The sequence below is a fragment of the Miniopterus schreibersii genome (genome assembly GCF_964146895.1).
Source record: "Miniopterus schreibersii genome assembly, chromosome: 2".
Classification (NCBI taxonomy): Eukaryota; Metazoa; Chordata; class Mammalia; order Chiroptera; family Miniopteridae; genus Miniopterus; species Miniopterus schreibersii.
In genome coordinates this window covers 152,661,771-152,685,312 of record NC_138102.1, presented here as the reverse complement: position 1 = coordinate 152,685,312, position 23,542 = coordinate 152,661,771, and the positions used below count along the sequence as shown (strand labels likewise).

At 40.4% G+C, this 23,542-nt stretch overlaps 1 protein-coding gene across 3 annotated transcripts in view; it reads right to left on the bottom strand.

Moving 5' to 3' along the window:
• Nucleotides 1-23,542, bottom strand: part of DENND5B (DENN domain containing 5B) — a 154,898-nt gene that overhangs the window by 61,570 nt on the left and 69,786 nt on the right. For all 3 annotated transcript variants that reach the window (XM_081127139.1, XM_081127140.1, XM_081127138.1), the window contains one exon: nt 19,437-20,103. In XM_081127139.1, the coding sequence (XP_080983265.1) occupies nt 19,437-20,103 (667 nt within the window). The remainder of the gene's footprint in view (nt 1-19,436; nt 20,104-23,542) is intronic.

Sequence of the window (23,542 nt, the reverse complement as noted above, 5' to 3'; positions counted from 1 at the left end):
ATAATTTGTAAATGACTACCTTAAATAGTCTATACTAGGATTTTGGTAATGAACCGCCAGCTATCCATGGCCCAAGTGTACCATTTTCCTTATCTGATTCATTATTAATACTTAAATTTTAGATGAAAATTTGTGTACAGGAATACTTCTAAAAATCAAATACTACCTGAGGGTCAGTCACATAAACCACAGAGCTGACCCAATTGCCCGAGGTGGTGACAAAGGAACACGGGAGACAGACACACTAGGTCAGCTGAGGCTCAGAGAATCTGGGCTGCTATGGCTGGTACTGTGTGAAGTTGGGGTGTTGGGAAGGTGGTCAAAGGAGATCAGACAATTAGCTACCTATCACTCTGCTAGTAATCAAGCAGATGTCTGAGCTGTAGGAGATAAGGGCCTTATATCATAGGGCTGGAGTTAGGATTGGGGAGCTGATCTGAAACCCCTGAAATCTGTTGAACACTTTAGGTTTATAAACTGTGATACAGTCAGAACTAACTGCAGCTCTGCACTGTGACAGGACTCCATCATGACGCTTGCCCTTGGAGCTCTCTCCTCCACTGTGGGCTCACTATGGGCACAGCAGAATCTTTTAAAGAAATTTTTAAAAATTATTCTTCTAATTACAGTTGACATTCAATATTATATTAGTTTCAGGCGTACAGCACAGTGGTTAGATATTTATTTAACTTACGAAGTGATACCCTCAATAAGTCTAGTATCCACCTGACGACATAGTTATTACAAGATTACTGACTATATTCACTATACTGTACTTTATATCCTCATGACTATTTTGTAACTGTCAATTTGTACTTCTTAATCACTTCCACTTTTTCACCCAGCCTCCCCAACCCCCTCCCATCTGGCAACCATCAGTTTGTTCTCTGCATCTATGAGTCTGTTTCTGTTTTGTTTGTTTAGATTCCACATATAAGTGAAACCATATGGTATCTTACTATGGCTGACTTATTTCACTTAGCATAATACCCTCTAGGTCCGTCCATGCTGTAACAAATGCTAAGATTTCATTCTTTTTTATGGCTAATATTCCATTGTATATGTACCACTTCTTTAATCATCTATCGATGGACACTGGGGTTGCTTCCATATCTTGGCTATTGTAAATAACACTGCAATTAACATAGGGATACATGTATACTTTCAAATTAGTGTTTTGGATTTCTTCAGATAAATATTGGAGTGGGATTGCTGGGTCATATGATAGTCTTATTTTTAATTTTTCAAGGAACCTCCATATTGTTTTTGATAGTGGTTGCACCAATGTACATTCTTACCAACAGTGCAGGAGGTTCCCTTTTCTCCACATCCTCAACAACACTTATTTGTTGATTTTTTTTTTTTATGATAGCCATCTGACAGGTGTGAGGCGATATCTGATTGTGGTTTTAATTTTCATTTTGCAGAATGATATCTTTTAATTTCATTTTGCCCATGAAGAACAGCCAGTGCTGACCAAAATTTACTGACGCTACTGAATGTTATGTTTTTCTTCTCTTACTGCAAAGAGAGTCCTAACAAAACACACACAAAGGAGTAGAAAGGTATACAGGTAAGTAACTATAAAAAGACCAAATCTGGGGAAATGTCCTTAAGATTTTCTTCTGTGGATATCCATTTCAATCAAGGATTGAAGTCTTTTTTATTTTTGTAACCATAGCATGTAGCACGGTATCTGGCATATAACAGATGCTCAAAAATACTTTTGAATAAATGAATTTAACACTATATAATTTTGCTGGATATCCATAATTTAAATATGATTAGATTTTGTCCACATGAGATTAAAGAACTCCACTAATTTTTCAGTAGGAGAAAATGGTAACTTCTCAGACAAGAAACCACTAAAACCCACGTTTACTGGATATTCACATACTCAGTTAATTATGTGCATGCCTAGGCACAGTATAAAGAAAATTCAAATATTCACTTACTAAGCCATGTATATTGTTCATTATACAGAAAATTGTTACCAAGTGACTCATTCTAATTACAGTATAAGTGTACTTTATAGGGATCAGAACTACTTAGAAACACCACATTATAACATTTTTCCTCCTATACATTAAAAATGTAGAGATATTAAAGGTGGAATGTAATGCACGCTTCCCAAGGCCCTTCAGAGTGGGAAAGGACTCTCAGGAAGCTTCCACAGCTTTTTGGAAGTGACTAACGGATGAAAATGCAATGTGTCCCCATCAGAAAGATGCATTTCACGTGCCACTCCTGAAGTTTGAGGAGAACAGAGCTCACTGGAAAGTAAGAGAAAGAAAAATATAACTTTACATTCACTTCATTTCAGTATTTTATGGTTTGACTGTATTCAAAATGCACAGTATGTTCTATGCAGAAGGGCTATTACAAAAATAACTGGATCATTCTTATCTACACTTGCCAACTTTTAAAAATTATTAGTTTTACTCTGGGTTTCTATGGAGTTTTCTTGTCATAAAAATAGTCACAGAAACAAACTGTTATCAGGACTTTTTGGTGGGTACTGTTAATTAAAGATTAGTACTCGAAGACAATCACTTACTTCCTTAATAAAAGGTCAATGTTTGTGACTTAACTAGCTTCTTTAAAAAAAACACAACACCCTAAAATCTAGGCTTTAAAAAATTATTACACTTTTTTTACAACAATAAATGGGAGAAACAAACTACTTAATAGTTCTTTAAACAATTTAAAGAAGGGGGATATTCTTACTCCACCTTACCCATCTCAAACTACTGAATACCTTACTTTTTTTTTAAGGAAAAGGAATGAGAATATTCATTTGTTTAAGATATACTTAGTTTTCCAGTCAAGATGGTAGCATAAGTAAATGCAGTACTCACATCCTCCCACAACCACATCAAAATTACAACTAACCTACAGAACAACCATTATTCAAAATTACCTGAAATGTAGCTGAACTGAAATCTTACAACTAAGGATATAAAGAGGAAGTCACATCCAGACTGTTAGGAGGGGCAGAGAACAGGCAGGTCCTACAGTCACGTGTGGTGGATAAAAATGAGGAGGGATATCTCTGCTGCAGAGGTCACCCCTGAAGATCAAGGGTCCAAGCCCCACACTGGGCTCTCCAGACCTGGCACCAGGGCCAGGAAGAGAAGTCCCCATATCTTCTGGCTGTAAAAACCAACAGGGCTTGTGGCTAAGTGAAACAGAGGGATGCTGGAGTCCCAGGCATTCCTCTTAAAGGGCCTACGCAAAGACTTCCTCATGAACTTGCTCTTTCTGAGCTTCAGTGCTGGGACAGCAGCTCAAATGACACCAGGGACAAATGGGGAGGAACTAAATGGTCTGGAATCAGGGCAAGAGCTGGAGGGGCAGCTTTCTCCTAGACAGAACTGCTAGCAGAGGGCATTGTTCTATTTATGAGCCCTTACACCACAAAGCCAGCTGGCAGGCACCATATCTGAGTCTCCACCAACCTGGATAAGGCCCTTAGCTCTGCCCTGGTAATTCCCCTGAGAGCCAAGCCCACCCAACTTTTGGGTCCACCCAAGCTGTTTCCACTGGTTTTTCCATATGAATGGCCTATCTTGGCTCTTGCTTCAGGCTTTCCTAAAATCCCTTAAACAAGCAGCATCTGGCCTCCGTGTGCCACATCTGCCCTCTCGTTAACTGGCCCCAGGCCTAGCATTAACAGCAGCTGGTCTGGGTTGGCATCTTGGCCTCTCCTAGGCACCTCCAAGCCTAGCACAAGTAGCAGCCATCTGAAGATCGATTTGTAGCTCATGCTAGGAGGCCTGGGCAGAACAGAAGCAGCAGCTGACCTTGGCTTGCACTGCCTGGGAGGCCCCAGAGACAGCACACCTGGTGGACAGCTTCAGGTCGTGTCAAATCACCACTCAACCACCTCCATAAGCAACACACTCAAGGGGCAGACTCAGTGGGTACCAAGAGCCCTGATGAAGTAAATCCTGCTCTGTGGGGTGGGCCCCTGCACAGCCAATCCTCCAGAAGTGGTCGCAGCCAGTCTCACAGCTGATCGGCCTGGGGGTAAATCATTCCCATTAACATGCCAACAGAAATCAAGCCTCAACTACAATAGGAAGGTGTACACAGCCCACACAGGAGGGGGAGTAGGAGGCACCTGGAGTGCCTAACTCAGGTGAATGGGGAGGCTGTGCCACTGGACCCTACAGGACTCCTGATATATTAGGCCACTCTACCAAGCTTGGGAGACATAGCAGCTCTACCTAATACATAGAAACAAACACATGGAGGCTGTCCAAATGAGGAGACAAAGAAACAGGTCCCAAGTGAAAGAACTAAATGAAATGGAGGCAAGCAAACTAACAGATACAGAGTTCAAAACAATGGTTATAAGGATGATCAAGAAATTTAGTGAGAACTTCAAAAGCATACAAAACGACATGGAAACCATAACAAAGAATCAGTCAGAAATCAAGGATACACTAACTGAAATGAAGAATAATTTACATGGAATCGACAGTACAGTAGATAAAGCTGAGAATCAAATCAGTGATTTGGAACATAAGGAAGCAAAAAACTCCCAATCAGAACAGCAAAAAGGAAAAAGAATACAAAAATATGAGGATAATGTAAGGAGCCTCTGGGACAACTTCAAGCATACAAAATTTGCATCATGGGGATGCTGGAAGAAGAAGAGAGAGAGCAAGAAATTGAAAACCTACTTGAAAAAATAATGACAGAAAACTTTCCTAACCTGGTGAAGGAAACAGACATACAAGTCCAGGAAACAGAAAGTCCCAAACAAGATGAATCCAAAGAGGCCCACATCAAGACACATCATAGTTAAAATGCCAAAGGTTAAAGACAACGAGAGAATCTTAAAAGCAGCAAGAGAAAAGCAATTAGTTACCGAAAAGGGAGCTCCCATAAGACTGTCAGCTGATTTTTTTTTTTAAAATATATCTTTATCGATTACAGAGAGAGGAAAGGACAGGGAGAGAGAGAGAGAGATAGAAACATCAATAACGAGAGAGTCACTGATCAGCCGCCTCCTGCACGTCCCCCAACTGGGGATCGAGCCCGCAACCCAGGCGTGTGCCCTGACCAGGAATTGAACCCCGATCGCCTGGATCCTAGGCCGACGCTCAACCACTGAGCCACGCCCGGCTGGGCTCAGCTGATTTCTTAACAGAAACTTTGCAGGCCAGAAGGGAGTGGCAAGAAATATTCAAAGTGATGAAAAGTAATGACCTACAACTAAGACTACTCTACCCGGCAAAGCTCTCATTTAGAATCGAAGGTCAGATAAGCAGCTCCCCAGACAAGAAAAAGCTAAAGGAGTTCATCACCACCAAGCCATTATGAAATGTTAAAGGGTCTTCTTTAAGAAAAAGAAGAAAAGATAAAAAATATGAACAATAAAATGGCAATAAATATGTACCTACTACCGACAAATATGGAAAACAAAATAAACAAGCAGAACAGAAACAGACTCACAGATAGAGAACACTGATGGCTGCCAGATGGGATAGGGGTTAGGGGAATGGGCTAAAAAGGTGAAGGCATTAAGATGTACAACTTGGTAGTTACAAAATGGTTATGTTGCCCGGTGGGGTGTGGCTCAGTGGTTGAGCATCGACCTAGGATCCAGGAGATCACTGTTCGATTCCTGGTCAGGGAACATGCTCGGGTTGCGGGCTTGATCCCCAGTTGAGGGCATGCAGAAGGCAGCCGATCAATGACTCTCTCATCATCGATGTTTCTATTTCTCTCTCTCCCTCTCCCTTACTCTCTCTGAAATCAATAAAGACATAAAAAAATAATAATAATACTGTAAGGTACAGCATAGGGAATACAGTCAATAATATTGCAATAACTATGTATGGTGTCAGATGGTTATGAGATTTATCAGGATGATCATTTAGTAAGTTACATAACATTATGTCTTATCACTGTGGTGTACACCTGAAATGAATATAACATAGTATGTCAACTGTAATTGGGGAAAAAAAAGATATATATTTAGTAATCATTTATTCTGTCAATGCTCCTCAGTCAAAAACCCCAAGAACACACCTGTATTTGAATAGTTGGGTTTATTACTCATTGTAGAGAGGAAGAATGCACATTCTGGCGAGTTGTGGGATGTCTTAGTAAGAGGGTTAGGAAGAACCTATTATAGGATTTGGGTTTTGTTGGATAATTTTGGCCAGGGTCTAAGTAAGTAGAAAATTGCTTTGATGTGGATTCTATCACTGGGTATCTCAGTAAATCTGATCTATAGGGTGGGCAGACCGACGTGGGGATAAAGCTGTGACTGGTAAGGAAATGAAGTACCTGTTACTAATTTGGCGAGAGAGGAGGAGGTTTGGTATTCTGTGGGTTGCACAGTGAGCTTGCTTGAAGTGGATGTTCTTGTGGGACTGTTTATGTTCTGCAGGAGAACAACATGGCTTAGTTGTAAGCATGAGATCAGTTTGTAATAACAGTGAGGCCTAGCTATGAGAGCTAGGTCAGTTCTTGGATGTCAGGGGCTGCTTTTTTATTTCTTTCTCGATTACACATCAGGCACAGGTGAATGGCTCTGGGTTTAACATAGTCAGCTCCTGTGCCAGTGATCTATGTATTACTTCTCAGCTCCAAATTCACTCAGGACATGGTCTATGACAATGGACCTGTAAGCATTTCTTTTACAGTGAGCACAGTGTTAAGCTTTAACAATAGAGGGCACTGGAGAGACAATGCAGGATGATGGGGCTTCTCCGTGCAGTGTGCAGTGTGTAGTGTTTTCTTTGTTCTTGCTCCTGTTGCATGGTTGATCAGTAGTGCAGATGCATGGTCACCTTCACATGACTCTCCTAACACAGATAGTGTACACTCAGATCTTACGCCCACAGTGGCGCTCTGACAACTTTGGTATGCTGCCTGTTCACCACCCACAGCTCACTTGTGCCTAGGAGGTTTGTTTTCTGCTTGCTCAGTGACTGAGGATCATTTCAGGCCCACTGACCTCCACCATCTAATGACACTGCACCCACACTTTCTTTAATGAGGAATGAACCTCCGTCTTGGGAAGTGGGGCCTCCCCTTCCAACTTTGTTCTTCCTAGGGTACCCTTTAGAGTTTTCTTCATGTCTTGATCGTCTCTCTCACTCTCCCTTCCTCTCCCTGAAATCAATAAAAATATATTTTAAAAAAAGATAAATCTTAAAAAAAAAAGATAAATCTTATTAAGACTTTACATCATGAAACTGAAAGCTTAAGAAAATTATTACTATATATGGTGAGACGGGAAACTAGACTTATTGTGGTGATCAATTTGCAGAGTCTACACATATAAGTCATTATGTTGTATACCTGAGATATAATGTTATATGTCAATTATACCTCAATAAAATATAAACAAATAAATAAAAAGGAAAAAAAGAAAATTATTCCTAGAGAAAATAGAAATGAACATACATTGATTCAAGAAAAAATAGAGAAGCTTCTGGGTTGGTGAACATATTGAGGTGTGGGAGGGTGGAGTGCCTGGCGGGGGCATGGAAGCTCTGTGACCTTCCCCACATACCTTCTATGCATCTCTTCCATCTGACTAGTCATTCCTGAGTTGTAGCCTTTATAATAAGCCAGTAACAGTAAGTAAAAGACTTTCTTGGGTTCTGGGAGTCATTCTAGCAAAGTATGAAACCTGTAAGTAAGGGGACATGGGAACTCCTGAATTTGTAGTTGGTTGGGCAAAAATATAAGTAGTCTAGGCCCTATTTGTGGCTGGCGTCTGAAGTGAGAGCAGTCTTGTATGACCAAACCCTTAAACTTGTGAAATCTGATGTTAACTTCAGGTAGTTAGTGTTGGAAATGAAATGAATTATTGGTGTCAGAACTCACTGATGCCAGGGAGAAAAGCAGCTCTCATTTGGTGTCAGAAAATGTGGGATTCGCTAAATGGCCCAGCCCGCAGAAGCATGTGGTTTGGGAAGAGAAAGGATGAAAGGGCAGAGGATGAGAAACCTTTGATTCTTGGGTAGCCACAGGATCAACTGTGGTATGGAGCAACAGTTATGGTGAGATCAACTACTGAAGGTTAATGCTGCCAATGGAATTTACAGATGGATCCAACCCTCAGGGAGTTTTTCACTGGGTGCATAAAGAAATGCAAACCAGTAAGAAAAATGTGAAATATACAATCCCTCAGTTATTATTATCTATAATAGCTAAAATTAAAGTGTTGGGTCAGACTCTGATGCTAAATCAAGATCAGATTTTGGTCAATCTGAGCTTCAGTCAACTAGCTTTAAAGCTGTCCCCAAAGGGAAAAGTTATTCAGGGCCAACAAAGAGCACCTCTAAGCCCTCTAAGTCACCAAAGTCCATGTGGTGGGGGGAGGACAAAACCAAGAAACTACTGAAACCAGAGGTCATGGTGTGAAGGCACTGTCCATTTTGTAGACTGATATCACCTGCCTCCTGAAGAACCTTTACTGAAATGGACTGAAAAAGTAATTTAGAAGCAGTGTCTTTGTTTTTAAATGCTTCAGAATGGAAGAGCATGTCTGCGTTGATGCAGAACCCATTACTAACTATGGAACAATCACAGAAGGCCATCTCTGATCCAGAGACACAACAGGTTATTCCTGAGGGAGAAGCCAGTCTGGTGGACTGTGTGAAAGCTACTGTAAAGTCTGCTTACCCTGAGAAAGGGTACTGTCCGAATCCCTCTACAAATGCCAAGTGGAGCACTCCAGAGGAAGCAGTTGATATTATTCAAACACAATCCATGTGGAACTGCTTTATGATAACTGGGATATTCACCCACTGAGTATGCCTGTAACCCAGGTCATGATAAATGCTGCAACAGCGCCTGTGTAACTTCATTGCCACAAAATCAGTCAGATTTGCTGTCTCGGCTTCCCCTCATGAGTCTTACAGATACTAATAAAAACACTAGATTAATTAACAAGAAAATGAGAAGAGGCAGAAGGGAGAGCTAAGGGACTCATCCCCAGAAAGGTGGAAATGTTTAACAGTAGCTAAGAAATCAGGTGAATAAAGCAAACATTGACAGGAGCAAAACAAAGAGGAAAAAGAAATGGAAGTGTCAAGAAACTCATCCCAACAGGGTAGAAATCTTCAGATGATTAAGAAATGGGATAAGCCCTGGCTGGGTGGCTCAGTTGGTTGCAGCATCAGCCTGTACACCAAAAAGGTTGTAGGTTCGATTCCAGGGGCGCGTACGGGAGGCAACCGATCAGTGTTTCTTTCTCACATCAATGTTTCTCTCTCTTCCCTTCCCCCTCTTCCTCTCTCTCTAAAATCAATAAACATATCCTCAGGTGAGGATTAAAAAAAAAGAAAAGAAATGGGATGAATAAAACGAACACTGATGTGGTTGAAACAAAGGTCTTAATACAGCACTACTATATAAGATTGGGTAGACCAAAGGGGCCCCTGCTGATCCCCCTAAAGGTCCCAAAGCGCCGAGCCTTCATGGTTCAGCAGTTGAGCATCAATCCAGGAGATCTCCGTTTGATTCCCAGTCAGGGCACATGCCCGGGTTCTGGCCTCAATTCCCAGTTGGGGGCGTGCAGGAGGCAGCTGATCAATGACTCTGATCATTGATGTTTCTCTCTCCCCCTCAATAAAGACATATTTATATATATCTAAAAAAAAAAAAAAAAAAAAAAAAAAAAGGCCCCAAAGCAAATTTAGCCTATTTACCTCAGTTTGGAGAAATTTAAAACATGGGGAAGGCAAAGAATCTAATGAGAAACCAGACCTGGAATGGCCTGGGGCAATAACCAGACAGAGTAACTAAGACAATGATTGACAAAAAGGTCAGGGTCTCTTGGCTCAAACCCCCGCTGGGGACCCAAAACCAAATGCACAAAAGTGGATAAAACAGTCAGGGGATAGAGATGCTTCTGGGACCCCTTTATAAAGGAGCCTCATGCACTTTGGTACCAAAATCCTTTGGTGAAGTCTTAATGTAAGCTATAATTAGACTGCCAGAATATAAAAATGTTAAGGTTGACAGAAATAAGGTAGAAGTCTGGGTGAAAATTGGAATGTTTAAACAGACTTTATGGGAATGTTTTATGGGAATGGATATTATGTCTAAAAGGGAACACTTCCCCCAGAAGTAAAACAGAGTCATGTAAATCACCCTTCAAGCAACATTAGTAGGACATGCTAAATGGAAATAAGACAACCTGGGCCCACACAGTATAGAAAAGAAGCTGGAGTATTAGTGCAAATGAATGTTGTTCTGTGGCCCTATGTGGAGCACAGGCTGGGGCTTATGGCAAAAGCCTGTGTCTCTCAGTGACAACTTTTGGGATGCTGGACTAGAGATTTGCTATTTGTGAGGCAATTACTAGCTTCAAATAATTATTGAATATTAATCTAAACTATCCCTACGACTAAAAGACATAAAATAATCTTGAAACCTGAACTAACCATGGTGTCTTGGGTGATGTTGGAAAAACACTCTAAAGAGGGAAGTCAATGCTCAGAAGAGTTCCATAATAAAGTGGAAATGGTTTATACTGGAATCCTGTTACAAGGAAAATGTAAGGAGGAGATACAGCCAGGAGCCTCTTTTCCCACAGGACTGATTCTGAACTGAGTGACAAGCTGTTAAATTCCATCATCACTTGGACAGTGCCCTATAAACACCTCTCAAAAGACCAACAGAGAGTTGTTTGGTTTATAAGTGACAGTTCAAGGTGAATGGACATCCTGGTTGGAAGGCCACCACTGTGATGGAGGAAGGTAAAAACAAATCAGCTTCGTGGGCTGATTTGCATGCTGTTTTCCTAGCAGCGATGGAAGAAGAACTGAACAGTGGTAAAAGTACATATGTTTGGGTTTTTGTTTTTTTACTAGCTCAGGGGCAATGGAAAACTGGACTACTAAAAGTATGCCTTAAAAAGCACAGACCTATGGAAATCACTTTGGGAATTTATGGGGCTAAAGTCAGGCATGGTGATGTCCATTACAAGAACCCCCTTCCAGGTTCTGGAGGTATTTGGAACTGCCAAGTGAATCTTCTGAAATCGTCACCTGGGTCCATGAAATGAATTGACACGGGGGGCTGCAATAATGCAGAGTTGAGTTGAATCTGGACACATTCCTCTTACACCCTCTGAGGAACAAAATGCCAACAAGAACGGTTTTGTCTGCCAATGAGAAAGACAGAGGCTGCAGATGGCTACGAGGAAGATTCCCCAGGGGGGGAGCCTCCCCCCCCCGCCCCCCCCCGCACAGAGCTGGCAAGTGTATTATTGGATTGATGCCGGTAGCCTGGGGGGGGAGGGCTATAAATGAGTCCTAACAGGAATAGACACTCTGAATTTAGCTTTGCATACTCAGTAGTAGATGCAAATGCTCAAAATACTATGAGAGGACTGAAAAAGAAGATACTCTACAATTTAGGCTGTAGAGTTACATTTCTTCAGAGCAGGGGATGCACTTTGCATTTCACAGTGCATAGTATTCAACAATAGGCAGAGATGTCACATCAAATGGACATATCGTGTTGCTCACCATGCTCAAAGTAACAGTTCAATACAGAATTGGAACAGCCAGCTAAAACATCTGCTGTCTAAAATGGGTGGAGATAAAGGCATGAGGGAATTTCAGGGTGGGTCCTCACTAAACAGATTCCTCTGTTCTGGTGCATCTGGGGAAAGGGGGTAGATGGATGCTGGTATGATTACAATTTTTGTTTTCCTCCCCATATCACCTCAACTTTCTTTTTTCCTACCTGGTGCAGGCCCAGGACTACAAGTTCCAGAAGCAGAGATGATTCCAAAGCAAGAAACTGTAATTCTACTTTCAAACCTTTATGTTAGAATTCCTAAGTGCCTGAGAGGTCCTGCCATCACCCCATCTGGCAAAACTGGAGTTAGCAGTGAATGCAGCTGTCTTGCCTAGTGGTAAAAACAGCCCAATAGTTCTTAACCTTACCCTGTATGCATGGTAGTGAACTGAGGGGGTGGTACTTGCTAGACTAATATTGCTGCTTCCAATCTAAACCAACTGTGGCCAAACCTAACGACCCTTCCAAAGGTGAAAACGTTTGTTTGGGTATAAATGGAAAGAAGGAGGGATAGTAGCTGAGGTTAAAGGAATGAAAAAATAAGTTACGTAATAAGGTAAACCCATATTACATTAACACCTAGACAGAGGCTCAGAGCAAGAAATGACATTGTCTCTTAGCTCAGTTATACCAGGTGCCTTGAAAGGGTGAAGCCATGTATTTGCTGAGACCACCACTCCTGCTTCTAGAACCTGACAAGATCAAAAGGAAACCTGCAGACCTCAGTGGCCTTGCCCTAGAAGACATTCTCATACAACAGGATGATGGAATGAACTAATTGTTAATGACTGAATGAGACTAGTAGGATTCTTTTGCTTCAAGGGATCCCTAGTCAAAGACCAGAGGGTAGCCTGTGGTATAATTAAAAAAATTTGGCCCTGGCCAGTGTGGCTCAATTTGTTGGAGCATCATCCCGTACACCAAAAGGAAGTGGGTTCTATTCCCGGTCAGGACACACACCCAAGTTGTGGGTTCAATCCCCAGTAGAGGTGCATACAGGAAGCGACTGATGTTTCTCTCTCTCTCCCCCCCCCCTTCCTCTTTCTGAAATCAATAAAAAAAAAGTAAAAAGTTAAAAATATTTGGTCTTTGTCCCCAGTTGATGATGATGATGGAAAAGGAGAGGGAGGAGGGGTAGAAGGAGGAGAAACAGAAAACTTAAATAAACCATTAAAGACACTGACCTGGTACTTAACATCTTCTCAACAAGACCAGCTTATAAACAAATTCTCTCAAGTAGTCACGGAACAAATAATTCCAACCTTATGTAAACTCTTCTCCACTTTCTCTTCCAGAGAAAAATGGAACACTTTTCAACTCTTTCTATGAAGCTAGAATGATCTTAATACCAAAAACTAGACAAGACAAGCAATGAAAATTATAAGCTAAATCATTAAAAAAACACAGATGCAAAAATTCTAATAAAAATATTAGAAAACTAAATCAAGCATATATTAAAAAGTTAATAATACATAATGACAAAGGTTTATCACAGAAATATAAGGATGGAATGTAGATTTTCACCTTACTAAATGGTTAGAGAGAGTCAAAAACATGGTCATCTTGATATGCAAAGAGCATTCAATAAAATACAACACATAGTCATGATTTTTAAAAACTCTAAAGAAACTAGAAGTAAAAGGAACTTCTTTAACCTGGTATGAGGTTATTTACCAAAAACACTACAGCAAATGTTATACTTCATAGTGAAACATTGAAACCATTCTTTTTAAAATCAGGAAAAAGACAAGAATGCCTGTAACTATCAATTCCATCCAACATTGCACTGGAGAGCCTAGTTAGTGTTGTAAGGCACGAAAAAGAAATAAATGTGTCAAAGATTGGAATAGAAGCAACAAAACTGTCATTATTTGCACATTATTATTTACTTTACTATTATAAAACTTTACTGACAGACATAAAGGGGAGACTCAATATTTTTTTTTGGAAGAGAACATTTATTTGTAAAATCACAGAGGTAGAAAAAGTAGTTCCTAGAAGAAACTGGATTAGGAAACAAGTTATAGAAGCAAAGGAAGGGCCCTTGGAGCTTGGGAGTGAGGAAGCTAATGGTAATACGCCTGGGGAAAGGGGAGAGGGGAGAGGGGAGAGGGGAGAGGGGAGAGGGGAGAGGGGAGAGGGGAGAGGGGAGAGGGGAGAGGGGAGAGGGGAGAGGGGAGGAGAAGGGAAGGGAAGGGAAGGGAAGGGAAGGGAAGGGAAGGGAAGGGAAGGGAAGGGAAGGGAAGGGAAGGGAAGGGAAGGGAAGGGAAGGGAAGGGAAGGGAAGGGAAGGGAAGGGAAGGGAAGGGAAGGGAAGGGAAGGGAAGGGAAGGGAAGGGAAGGGAAGGGAAGGGAAGGGAAGGGAAGGGAAGGGAAGGGAAGGGAAGGGAAGGGAAGGGAAGGGAAGGGAAGGGAAGGGAAGGGAAGGGGGAAGGGAAGGGGGAAGGGAAGGGAAGGGAAAGGGAAAGGGAAGGGAAGGGAAAGGAAAGGGAAAGGGAAGGGAAGGGAAAGGAAAGGGAAAGGGAAGGGAAAGGGAAAGGGAAGGGAAGGGAAAGGAAAGGAAAGGGAAAGGGAAGGGAAGGGAAAGGAAAGGGAAAGGGAAGGGAAGGGAAAGGGAAAGGGAAGGGAAGGGAAAGGAAAGGGAAAGGGAAGGGAAAGGGAAAGGAAAGGGAAGGGAAAGGAAAGGAAAGGGAAGGGAAAGGAAAGGGAAAGGTTCAGGCTTGCTCCCAGGAGAGAGTGCGCCCAGACTCAATATTTTAAATGTTAATTGTCCCAAAACTGAATTCAATACATTCAATAAATAAAAAGATGGTGGTGAAGAGAATAGTCCTATCAGATACCAAGACTTACTGTAAAACTATAGTAATTACAACAGTGTGATTTAGCACTGAGACAGGAAGACTGGCAGAATAAACTGAAAGCCTAGAAATAAGCCCCCACGTCCAGGAACTTACACATATGACCAAAGTAGCACTGCAGATCGGAGGTAGAAAGAATGTCTACTCAATAACCAGCACTTTCATAACTACTTACAGATATTTCTAAAATATTAAAGTTGATCTCTTCCTCACAACATAAACAAAAATCAATTTCTTATATACAGATTAAGGCCTTAAATGCTAAATGTAACTTTAAAAAAAATGTTTTTATTGCTTTCAGAGAGAGGGAGAGGGAGAAAGAGACAGAAACATCAATGATGAGAGAGAATCATCCATTAGCTGCCTCCTGCACATCCCTACTGGGGATTGACCTGGCAACCCGGGCATATGCCCTGACCGGGAATGGAACCATGACCTCCAGGTCCATGGGTCGATGCTCAACCACTGAGCCACACCAGCTGGGCCTAAATCTAACTTTAAAACATTTTTAAAAAAATGTAGAGTATTTTTATGATTCCTCTCAGAATAGAGAAGGACTTCTTAAACAAAGTCATGAGTTTTAAAAATTGATAAATTGGAATTCATGAATATTAAGAGTATCTTAATTCATTAAATAACCCCTAAAGGAAAATTAAGAGAAACAAATTGGAAAAAAATATGTTACACATAAATTGACAAAGGCTTTGTTTCTTGAATATAAAACAAAAAATAAAACCATTAAGAAAAATATCAATATTAAGATTCCATTATCACAAAATAAGGCTAATAGTATAAAAATATTGGCCAAAGCTGATCATATTCTGCTGCTTTTAAGACACAGATCATAGGAACCCACTTTCTGCCATCAAAATATCAATTTTGCTTTTATGATTTATAAACTCCATAACCAATAAGTTATGAAGTTCAGTTGAGCATGATCAGTAACCTGGGATTAGAAAACTCACAACTTTTTGGAGAAAACCTCAAGTAGCTTCTACTTTCTGACACAGTTAATTCATGCACAACTTACAGGAGGGAGAGGAGGGGAGAGGAGTGCTGTGCAGGCACACAGCCAGGCAGTGCAGTGTGGGCTGTGGGTAACTGCTTATTTCCATTGTGAAGAGTCAAAGCAGTGTAAGCGAGGCCCAAAGATATTCCTGAGACTTTAATTATTGGTACCAAAAGATAGACACTGGTGTTTAAATTCCCCTATCTTATTCCCCCACTATTTCTTTGAAAAGAGGATCATACTCCAATCTTCCCTGTCTTGTTCCAGGTATTTCCAGGATGCAGAAGAAAGTGCTCTTTTCTGATCTGGGATCCCAGAAAACAGCTTTTATCGCCTGGGTGCGTGCATTCTCTGCCTAAAATTCCCAGATAGTTACCACAGCAAAATGACTGTGGTGTACACGCTCTCTAAATAACAGACTGAACCTGTTTAAATGGACTATGACCAGAATTTCAAATCTGTCTAGAAAGATAATTTCATCACTGAAATCCATCTACTTTGATTCACTTCGCAGTTTCATGGTAATTTTTCAGCACCTGTAATATTTTAAAATTTTATAGCATAGCTTTATCAGTGAACAAGAAATGAAGTATCAGATGTTATTAAAACCCCCTTAACACAGGCAGGAAGAATGAAGGAGGGCACCAGAGTACAAATCAACATAATGACTCTTTTATTTCATTCATTTAAATGAAATGTCTTTCTCTAATGGGAGAGACACTGTCAGTATTAAAATCTGCATTTACACAGAGCTTTCATTTTATACTCTGTAATTACTTAGCATGCTACCTATACAATAGACCTGCAGAATGAGTTTATAACTTAAAAATAAATATTGTGACAGATAAGAAAGGTTAAGTGGCATGCCCAATAAGTTAACATGATGGTTAAGTACTCTGCAGAAAGACTTGTCCGAGCCTCATTTTTAGCTCCACCACATTATGTGTGGTCTTGAACACGTTACTCACCTTCCCTGAGCCTCAATTTCCTCCTTGATAAAACACAGATATCAGTTCTAACACACTGCTGAGAGAATTCAAGGTAGGGGGAAAGAACAAAATGTACAAGGCATCTTTATAGTACAATTCCTACCATAGAGTGATTTGCAGTGAATGATTCTAAAATTATTTTATGAGACTTTTTTTGTACGACACTCTTTATTTCTATAATCTCAGGAGTCACTCTTGTTCTTGACATAAGACCAAGTTAACAAAAAATATTCATTTGAGTATAAAAACATGCTCATAAATAATCTTTCTTCATTTGAAATTGAAATAAAGAGATATTAATCAACTATGACTTTTCAACAGACTCTTATAAACCAGATGTGATAAGGTAATCAAGCAGAGCAGAAAGATGAGAACTCAGGACAGACCACAAGCAATGAGACATACAATGCTATTTAAAACAGGAAGTGTGATAATGGAAGGTTTTTTCCTTGAAAAACAAAAAAAGCATGACATTCAGTATAAGAGAACATTTATTAGGTTCTCAACCCTGAAATAAAGGCCTTAACCATTTTTTTTTTTTTTAAATATATCTTTATTGATTTCAGAGAGGAAAGGAGACGGAGAAAGAGATAGAAACATCAATGATGAGAGTCACTGATTGGTTGCAGCCTCAACCCGGGCATGTGCCCTGACCGGGAATCGAACCCCGATTGCCTGGATCCTAGGTCAACGCTCAACCGCTGAGCCACGCCCGGCCGGGCAACTATTTAATTTAACAAAGTTACTTTAAATGCAGTAATATATTAGACCATCACAATTTAAGATATGCATAATTTAGAGAGAATTATATAGGACTAATAACCTAATAATTACAACCACATTGGCTATCATGTAGTCAGCCAATTATGCTCAAAGTATTTTACACAGGTTATCTTATTTAACCTTCACAAAAGATCAGTGAGGAGAAGAAAAAAACACAGTTATCCTTATAAAAATGAATTGACTAACACTAAGGAAGATTATGTAACTTGTCCATGGTTACAGTCAGTAAGTGACAGGGCAGAGATTTGAACCCAGAAGTGTTAAGACTTCAAAAACCAATACTCTGCCCTGGCTGGTGTTGCTTAGTAGTTAGAGTGTCAGCCCATGCACCGATGGGTTGCAGATTCAATTCCCAGTCAAGGGCAAGTACCTGGGTTTCAAGTTCTATCCTCAGCCCTGGTCCAGGTGCATGTGGGAGGCAACCAATCAATGTGTGTCTCTCACACTGGTGCCCCCACCCCCCGCCTTCCACTCTCTCTAAAAATCAATGGGAAAAATATCCTGGGTGGGGATTAACAAAAACAAAACAAAACAAAACAAAACAAAACAACAACAAAATTAATATTCTTTCCATGCAGAACATTAGGACACTGAACAAAATGACCCTGAAAATGACTTGTATATCTAGGATCTAAAATTCTCTTTTCTAATGGGTTAATACACCTGAGAGTATTAAGCACCAAGCTCCTGCCCCTTTCAGCAACTCTCCAACCCTTACCTCCTCTTCAGGGAATAAAGCAAAAAAGGAAGAAATAGAAAGGAAGGGAGAATTACTTCAGATTAAGTCTTTAAGATACAAAGGGATGATCTGCAGGTAATGGCGGGAACTAGGAAAGTGAGAGCAGGAGGAAAGGAAAGAATTCAGACTGGTCATTAGAGAAGAACTTCCTGACAACAAGCACTGAGACACTGGGACACATTATCAAAGAACATTATGTAGGATAAACAGAAGAAAATACAACCCCATGAAGTGCTGTCAACACACAAATAGTGTCAACACACACACAAGATGGGGAAGGACAAATATAGCCTACTTGGCTCAGCCTCACTTATAATCTAAAATAGAAAAGAAAAAATGGAATGTGGTAAAATAAATCTGACAGCAGCAGTCAGGAGATTGCACCACGATTCTGCCTAAATACAAGTTAGCAAAATGCTAACCCAAATATGTGTGCCACATTCCTTAGAGGGCTCATCAATGCACAAGTACCATTTTATATGTTCCTTCAATTCATTATCCATTAAGACACAGCAACTCTATTTCCTCTGCAAATTCATATTCATACTGGTAAAATAAAACCCAAGTTTTGTTAGTTTCTTATGTGTTGGGAGAGCTTTGAATGAAAAATATCACCAAGGTAACTTCCTTCTGGGATTAAAAACAAAACCAAGCCCCACATAACTCTGGTGGAATTGTTAGATCCAGGCAAGGCATGTCTGTTTCACGCTGTACCCCTTCTCTCACCACATGAAATTGCCCACAGGCAAAGACCCAAAGTTGATTATCTTAGGACAGCGACCTTCTACTGGGGTGTCACAAGAATTTTTAAAACATGCCATACCTGACTATTTAATCTGCGGCACTGACCTCTTTTCCCTTAAATTGTCAAATAAAAAATGACAACAGCCAACACAACAATAGCCATCCCATGTGAATGAATCAAAATTATACCTATTTTTTTGTCAGATCAGAAAAAAAAAAAAAATTTTTTTTGGTGTGCTGCAGAATTTTAGTGATTAGTTTATGTGTGCCATGAGATGAAAAAGGTTGAAAATCGTTGCCTTAGGAAGCTGCAGAGTCTTAACAATTTCGTTTCTCCCTTTCCAATGCCAGCTGAATTGACATGAACCTTCACTGATCTGTAATAAATGAGAAGTCTACATGCTCCTGGTAGTAACAGGATTCTCTTACTTTCGTTATGAAAAGAAATTTTTCTTTTAGGATAAGTATGTATTATTAGGAAAAAGAGGGGTTTTCCATGAAAAAATAAATAGACTAAATCAGCCAAGTTACTGTTTTTATATTCTTCCTGTTTTTCTCTACAGCCACTGCTACCCTAAAGAGACAGAATGTCTCAGCCTCTGGTCCCACAAACACCTGTTCCTTTTCCACAAAACAGTAAAGACTTCTGACCATGAATTATTTGGTTCTAATAATATACCCCATGGAAATACAGCAGTTGCGAGCATAAGTACTTGTTTGTGGGAGACTGAAAGTCTAGGGAAGACCTACCTTGTGAGTAGAGAAGGATCTGCATCTCTAAAAGAACACAGGTGAACAGCTGCACCAGGTTCTCCAATCCCAGGAGCTCGAAGGCTTCTCGAAGAGGGTAATCAGAGAGGGGGAGTTCATTGGGCCCAGGCCTCTGGCATATGACAGGTTCATAAACACCATAAAATTTCAGAGATCTCCCTGGAGGTGGAAGGGGTACCTCATAGAGAATATTGTGGATGTAGCTCTCCAGCGGCAAGGGTGGTGGCTGCTGTGAGGTAACTGCCTTGTGAAGCTGGATGAGGAATTTCTTGCAGGCCTGCATGAAAGGCAGTGGTGTTATCAAACATATACTTTTGGAAACATACAGGGTGTCTCTGCTGATGTCATAGGAGTTGTATCGCTGTAGTTTCAAAAGGGAAGTTGTATCTCCCTCGTCAATGCTGCTGGCCAGCGAGTCCATGCTGCAGGAGGAGGAAGCGTAGACACTGCTGTAATGCTCCGCGTTGTGCATCTGGTACAGTGTCTGCATAGCTGTGCAGATTTGCTTACTTGTAACTTCTTCATAAAAAGTGAGAACAAAACCGTAGGTGCGAGAACCATCTTCCCGAGTAATTATAAATGAATGAAACTGAGGGTCTCTGTTGTCAGTCTGTGTTCTGAAAGACAGCCCTTTTGGCATGCACAGCTGTGGAGGAAGGGGCAAAGCATCAGAATACAGTACATGAGTAACTTCAAACCAGAAAAAAATGCTCGAGAACCTCTATCCAAGCTCATGACCTTCATTCGGCTCATCATGTAATGTCCGAGCCACAGTTTATCTGCAACATTTGCTACATCAGTGACTTGAAGACAAAATACGCAAGGACACTTTACAAATATTTAATATTTAAGTACTATTTTTGGAGTAGTGATGATGTGTCAAAGGAACAGAGAAATAGGTGAAGGCTCATTTGATAAACAGAAAAAAGGTAAACACATAATAATTACTTTCTCTATTTTGAACAATATTATATTTCATCATCGAAAAGTAAACTTTGAAAGTGGAGTGATTTTTAATTTACTGAAGCAGAAGGGTAGAAGCCAGACATTTTAGATTATTTCCAATAGAGATTATGCTCTAGTTCTTGGAACTACCCAGGATGCAGTCAAATTTGGGAATAAAATTACCTGAGGAGTTAAAATATTATATTTAAGATACTTAAAATACACAAGAAATTAGAATTGATTCTTTAAAATTCTTCTAAAACTATTTTAAATAAAAGAAATAAAACAAATTACAGAAAATTTGAAATATACTAAGGAAAACAGAACTTATAATTCAACTACTCTAGCATGATCATTATTAATTTTTATATATTCCTTTTTACTTTTATATTACAATATGCTTTTTGCATAGAAATAATTTTACCATACATTATCACATTACATTTTTATTTTCTTTTTCCCAGGCTTGATCATTGATCTGATGTAAAATTGAGAAGTTCTCCCACATCCATCACCACATTACCAAGAAAACACAATTTACCTTAAAAGTTACATGCATTTTAGTCAAACTGTGAACAAGCACTTACTAATTGCCTTTATGAGCTAGGCCCTGATGGTGATACAATGGTGAGAGATACAGACATGGTCCCTGCTCCTTTGGAGCTTCCAGTCCAGTAAGAATGACAGATGTTTAAAAAATCAGAAATGAGCCCAGCCGGGTGTGGCTCAGCGGTTGAGCGTCGACCTAGGATCCAGGTGATCAGGGTTCGATTCCGAGTAAGGGCACATGCCCGGGTTGTGGGCTCAATCCCCAGTCGGGGGCATGCAGGAGGCAGCCGATCAATGACTCTCTCATCATTGATGTTTCTATCTCTCTCTCTCTCCCTCTCCTTTCCTCTCTCTGAAATCAATAAAGATATATTTAAAAACAAAATTTGTAAAAAAAAACAAAAACCAGAAACGATAAAGTATGGAAAGTACTATAATAGGGTAGATGCAGACTGTTATGAAAAACAAACAAACACAACATAGCAGGAGGACATAAATGAGAAAAGAGGGAGCTACCAGGAAAAAAAATGAAGAAAATCCAAGTAGAAACCTGAGCAAAAGTATAGGTGTTAGTGAGATGAAGAGAGGCAGAGAGGACAACAGGTGCAAAAGCCCAGAAGACAGAGTATGAGGGTCTGAGGAACCGAAACTCATTGTGGGCGGGGAATGGGAAGCAAGGTGGAGGCAGGTGAGAGAGAACACAGAAATAATTAGGGGCTTGATCATGAAGGGCTTTGGTGAGTCACATTAGAAGTCTGGGGAGGACAATGAAAGCTTCTTAAGGGTTTTTCGCAGGAGAGGGACAGAATTAGATGTGCCCCTTAGCTCCTCAACCTTCCTGCACTGAAGGGCAGTGGTTTTTGAAGGGGTCTGAAGGCGGCAGCAAGAATGACTCAGGGCTTTGGGGTCATCTTTGACTTCTCTCTTTCTCTCTCATCCCATTACCTAATCTATCAACGAAGACGATCAGTTCTACCTTTCAAAACATATTCACGAACGAAACAGTTCATTCTATCGTCACTCTTATTACTTTAAGTCACGTCTCCTCTTACCTGGTGACTATTTAACATCCTGCCAACCAATCTCCTGCTTTTGCCTTTGTTCCCCATAATCTAGTCCCCATATGATGCCAAAGTGATCCTTAAAAAATGTTAGATCTTGTCACTCTTCTCAAAACCTTCCAGTAGCCGCTCATCTCACTAAAAGCTGAAATCCTTATACTGCAAGTCTCCTATAAGGCCCCACATGACTTGGCCCCAGCAACTTCTCTGCCTTCACCCCCCACTACTCTTTAGCTCACCTCCTCTGTTCTAAGAATAGTAGCCAGATTGCTGTTCTGTGACACACCCAGCTAGCTCTTGCCAAAATCTGCTAGTCCCTCTGGCTGGAACTATCTTCCCCTTGGTATCCACATGGTTCATTCCCTGTAGCAGATTGTATTTTCTAAAAATGGCTCCAACATTTTTTATAGTTCTACATGTTCTTCCAGAACCATGACACTCTCCCATCACGAGTCTAGTTGGGCTGCAGAGAGACCCCAAACCAGGGACCCAACGCCTTGTTCTGTAAAGAGCCAGATAAATACTTTACAGTCTTCAGGCCATAGTCTTTGTTACAACTACTCAACTCTACCATTGTACTGTGAAAGCAGATATTGACAAGATAAAGGAATGGGCATGACTTTGAGAGGGCAATCCTGCCAACCTCCATCCATATTGCAGATTTGTAAGCAAAATAATGGTCTTGTTTTAAATCAAGAGTCAACAAACTGCAACCTTTTGGTCTGTAAATGAAATGTTATTGGAACACCATCACACTGATCCACTCTCTGTGGCTGCTTCTGCACTATGCCAGCAGAGCTGAGGAACTGGGACAGAAACTGCATGGCCCACACAGCCTCAATATTTACTATCTGGCCCTTTGTGGGGAAAACCTATTAAGCCACTTCAGTAGTTATTGGGATGGTTTGTTATTCAGCAACAGATAGCAGAAACACTCCCTTACTTCAAGTCTCCACATAAATGTTACTTAAAAATAGTATTTTTACCCTATAAATGCCATTAAAAAATCACTTCCCTAAAAAGTCTTTAGTGAATGAAGCAATTAAAATATTGCACCACTGTATACATATGCAGATTGTATACTGACACATATTACTAGTTTCTCTAATTTTGTTTGATTTCTAGATTGCAAACTACTGAAGGACTGATGATAGCCTGAAACATTCAAGAATACCACACACGGGAAAATACACTATTTGGGGCCATAATAGATGATGAATGATAAGGATAAAAAGAAAAGCTGTCCAGCGCAGCATCAGTGCGCCAGCGAAAATGACTTTATATTTCAGATCACTGAATATGAGACTTGCAAAGAACTAAAGTAGCTTCACTTAATTATTTTTATATATGTTGACAAGAATTAAACTGCTGTCTAATCTGAGTAGAATAAAATAGACTTAGGTAAAACACATGAATACCTGGATTTGCTGGGGTGGAAAATTGATTATTCCTAATCTTGGAGAAAATTCTATAAGGAAAGGCCATGGCAGGATCTTTTCATAATTATGCTGTCACATTAAGGTAAGGTTG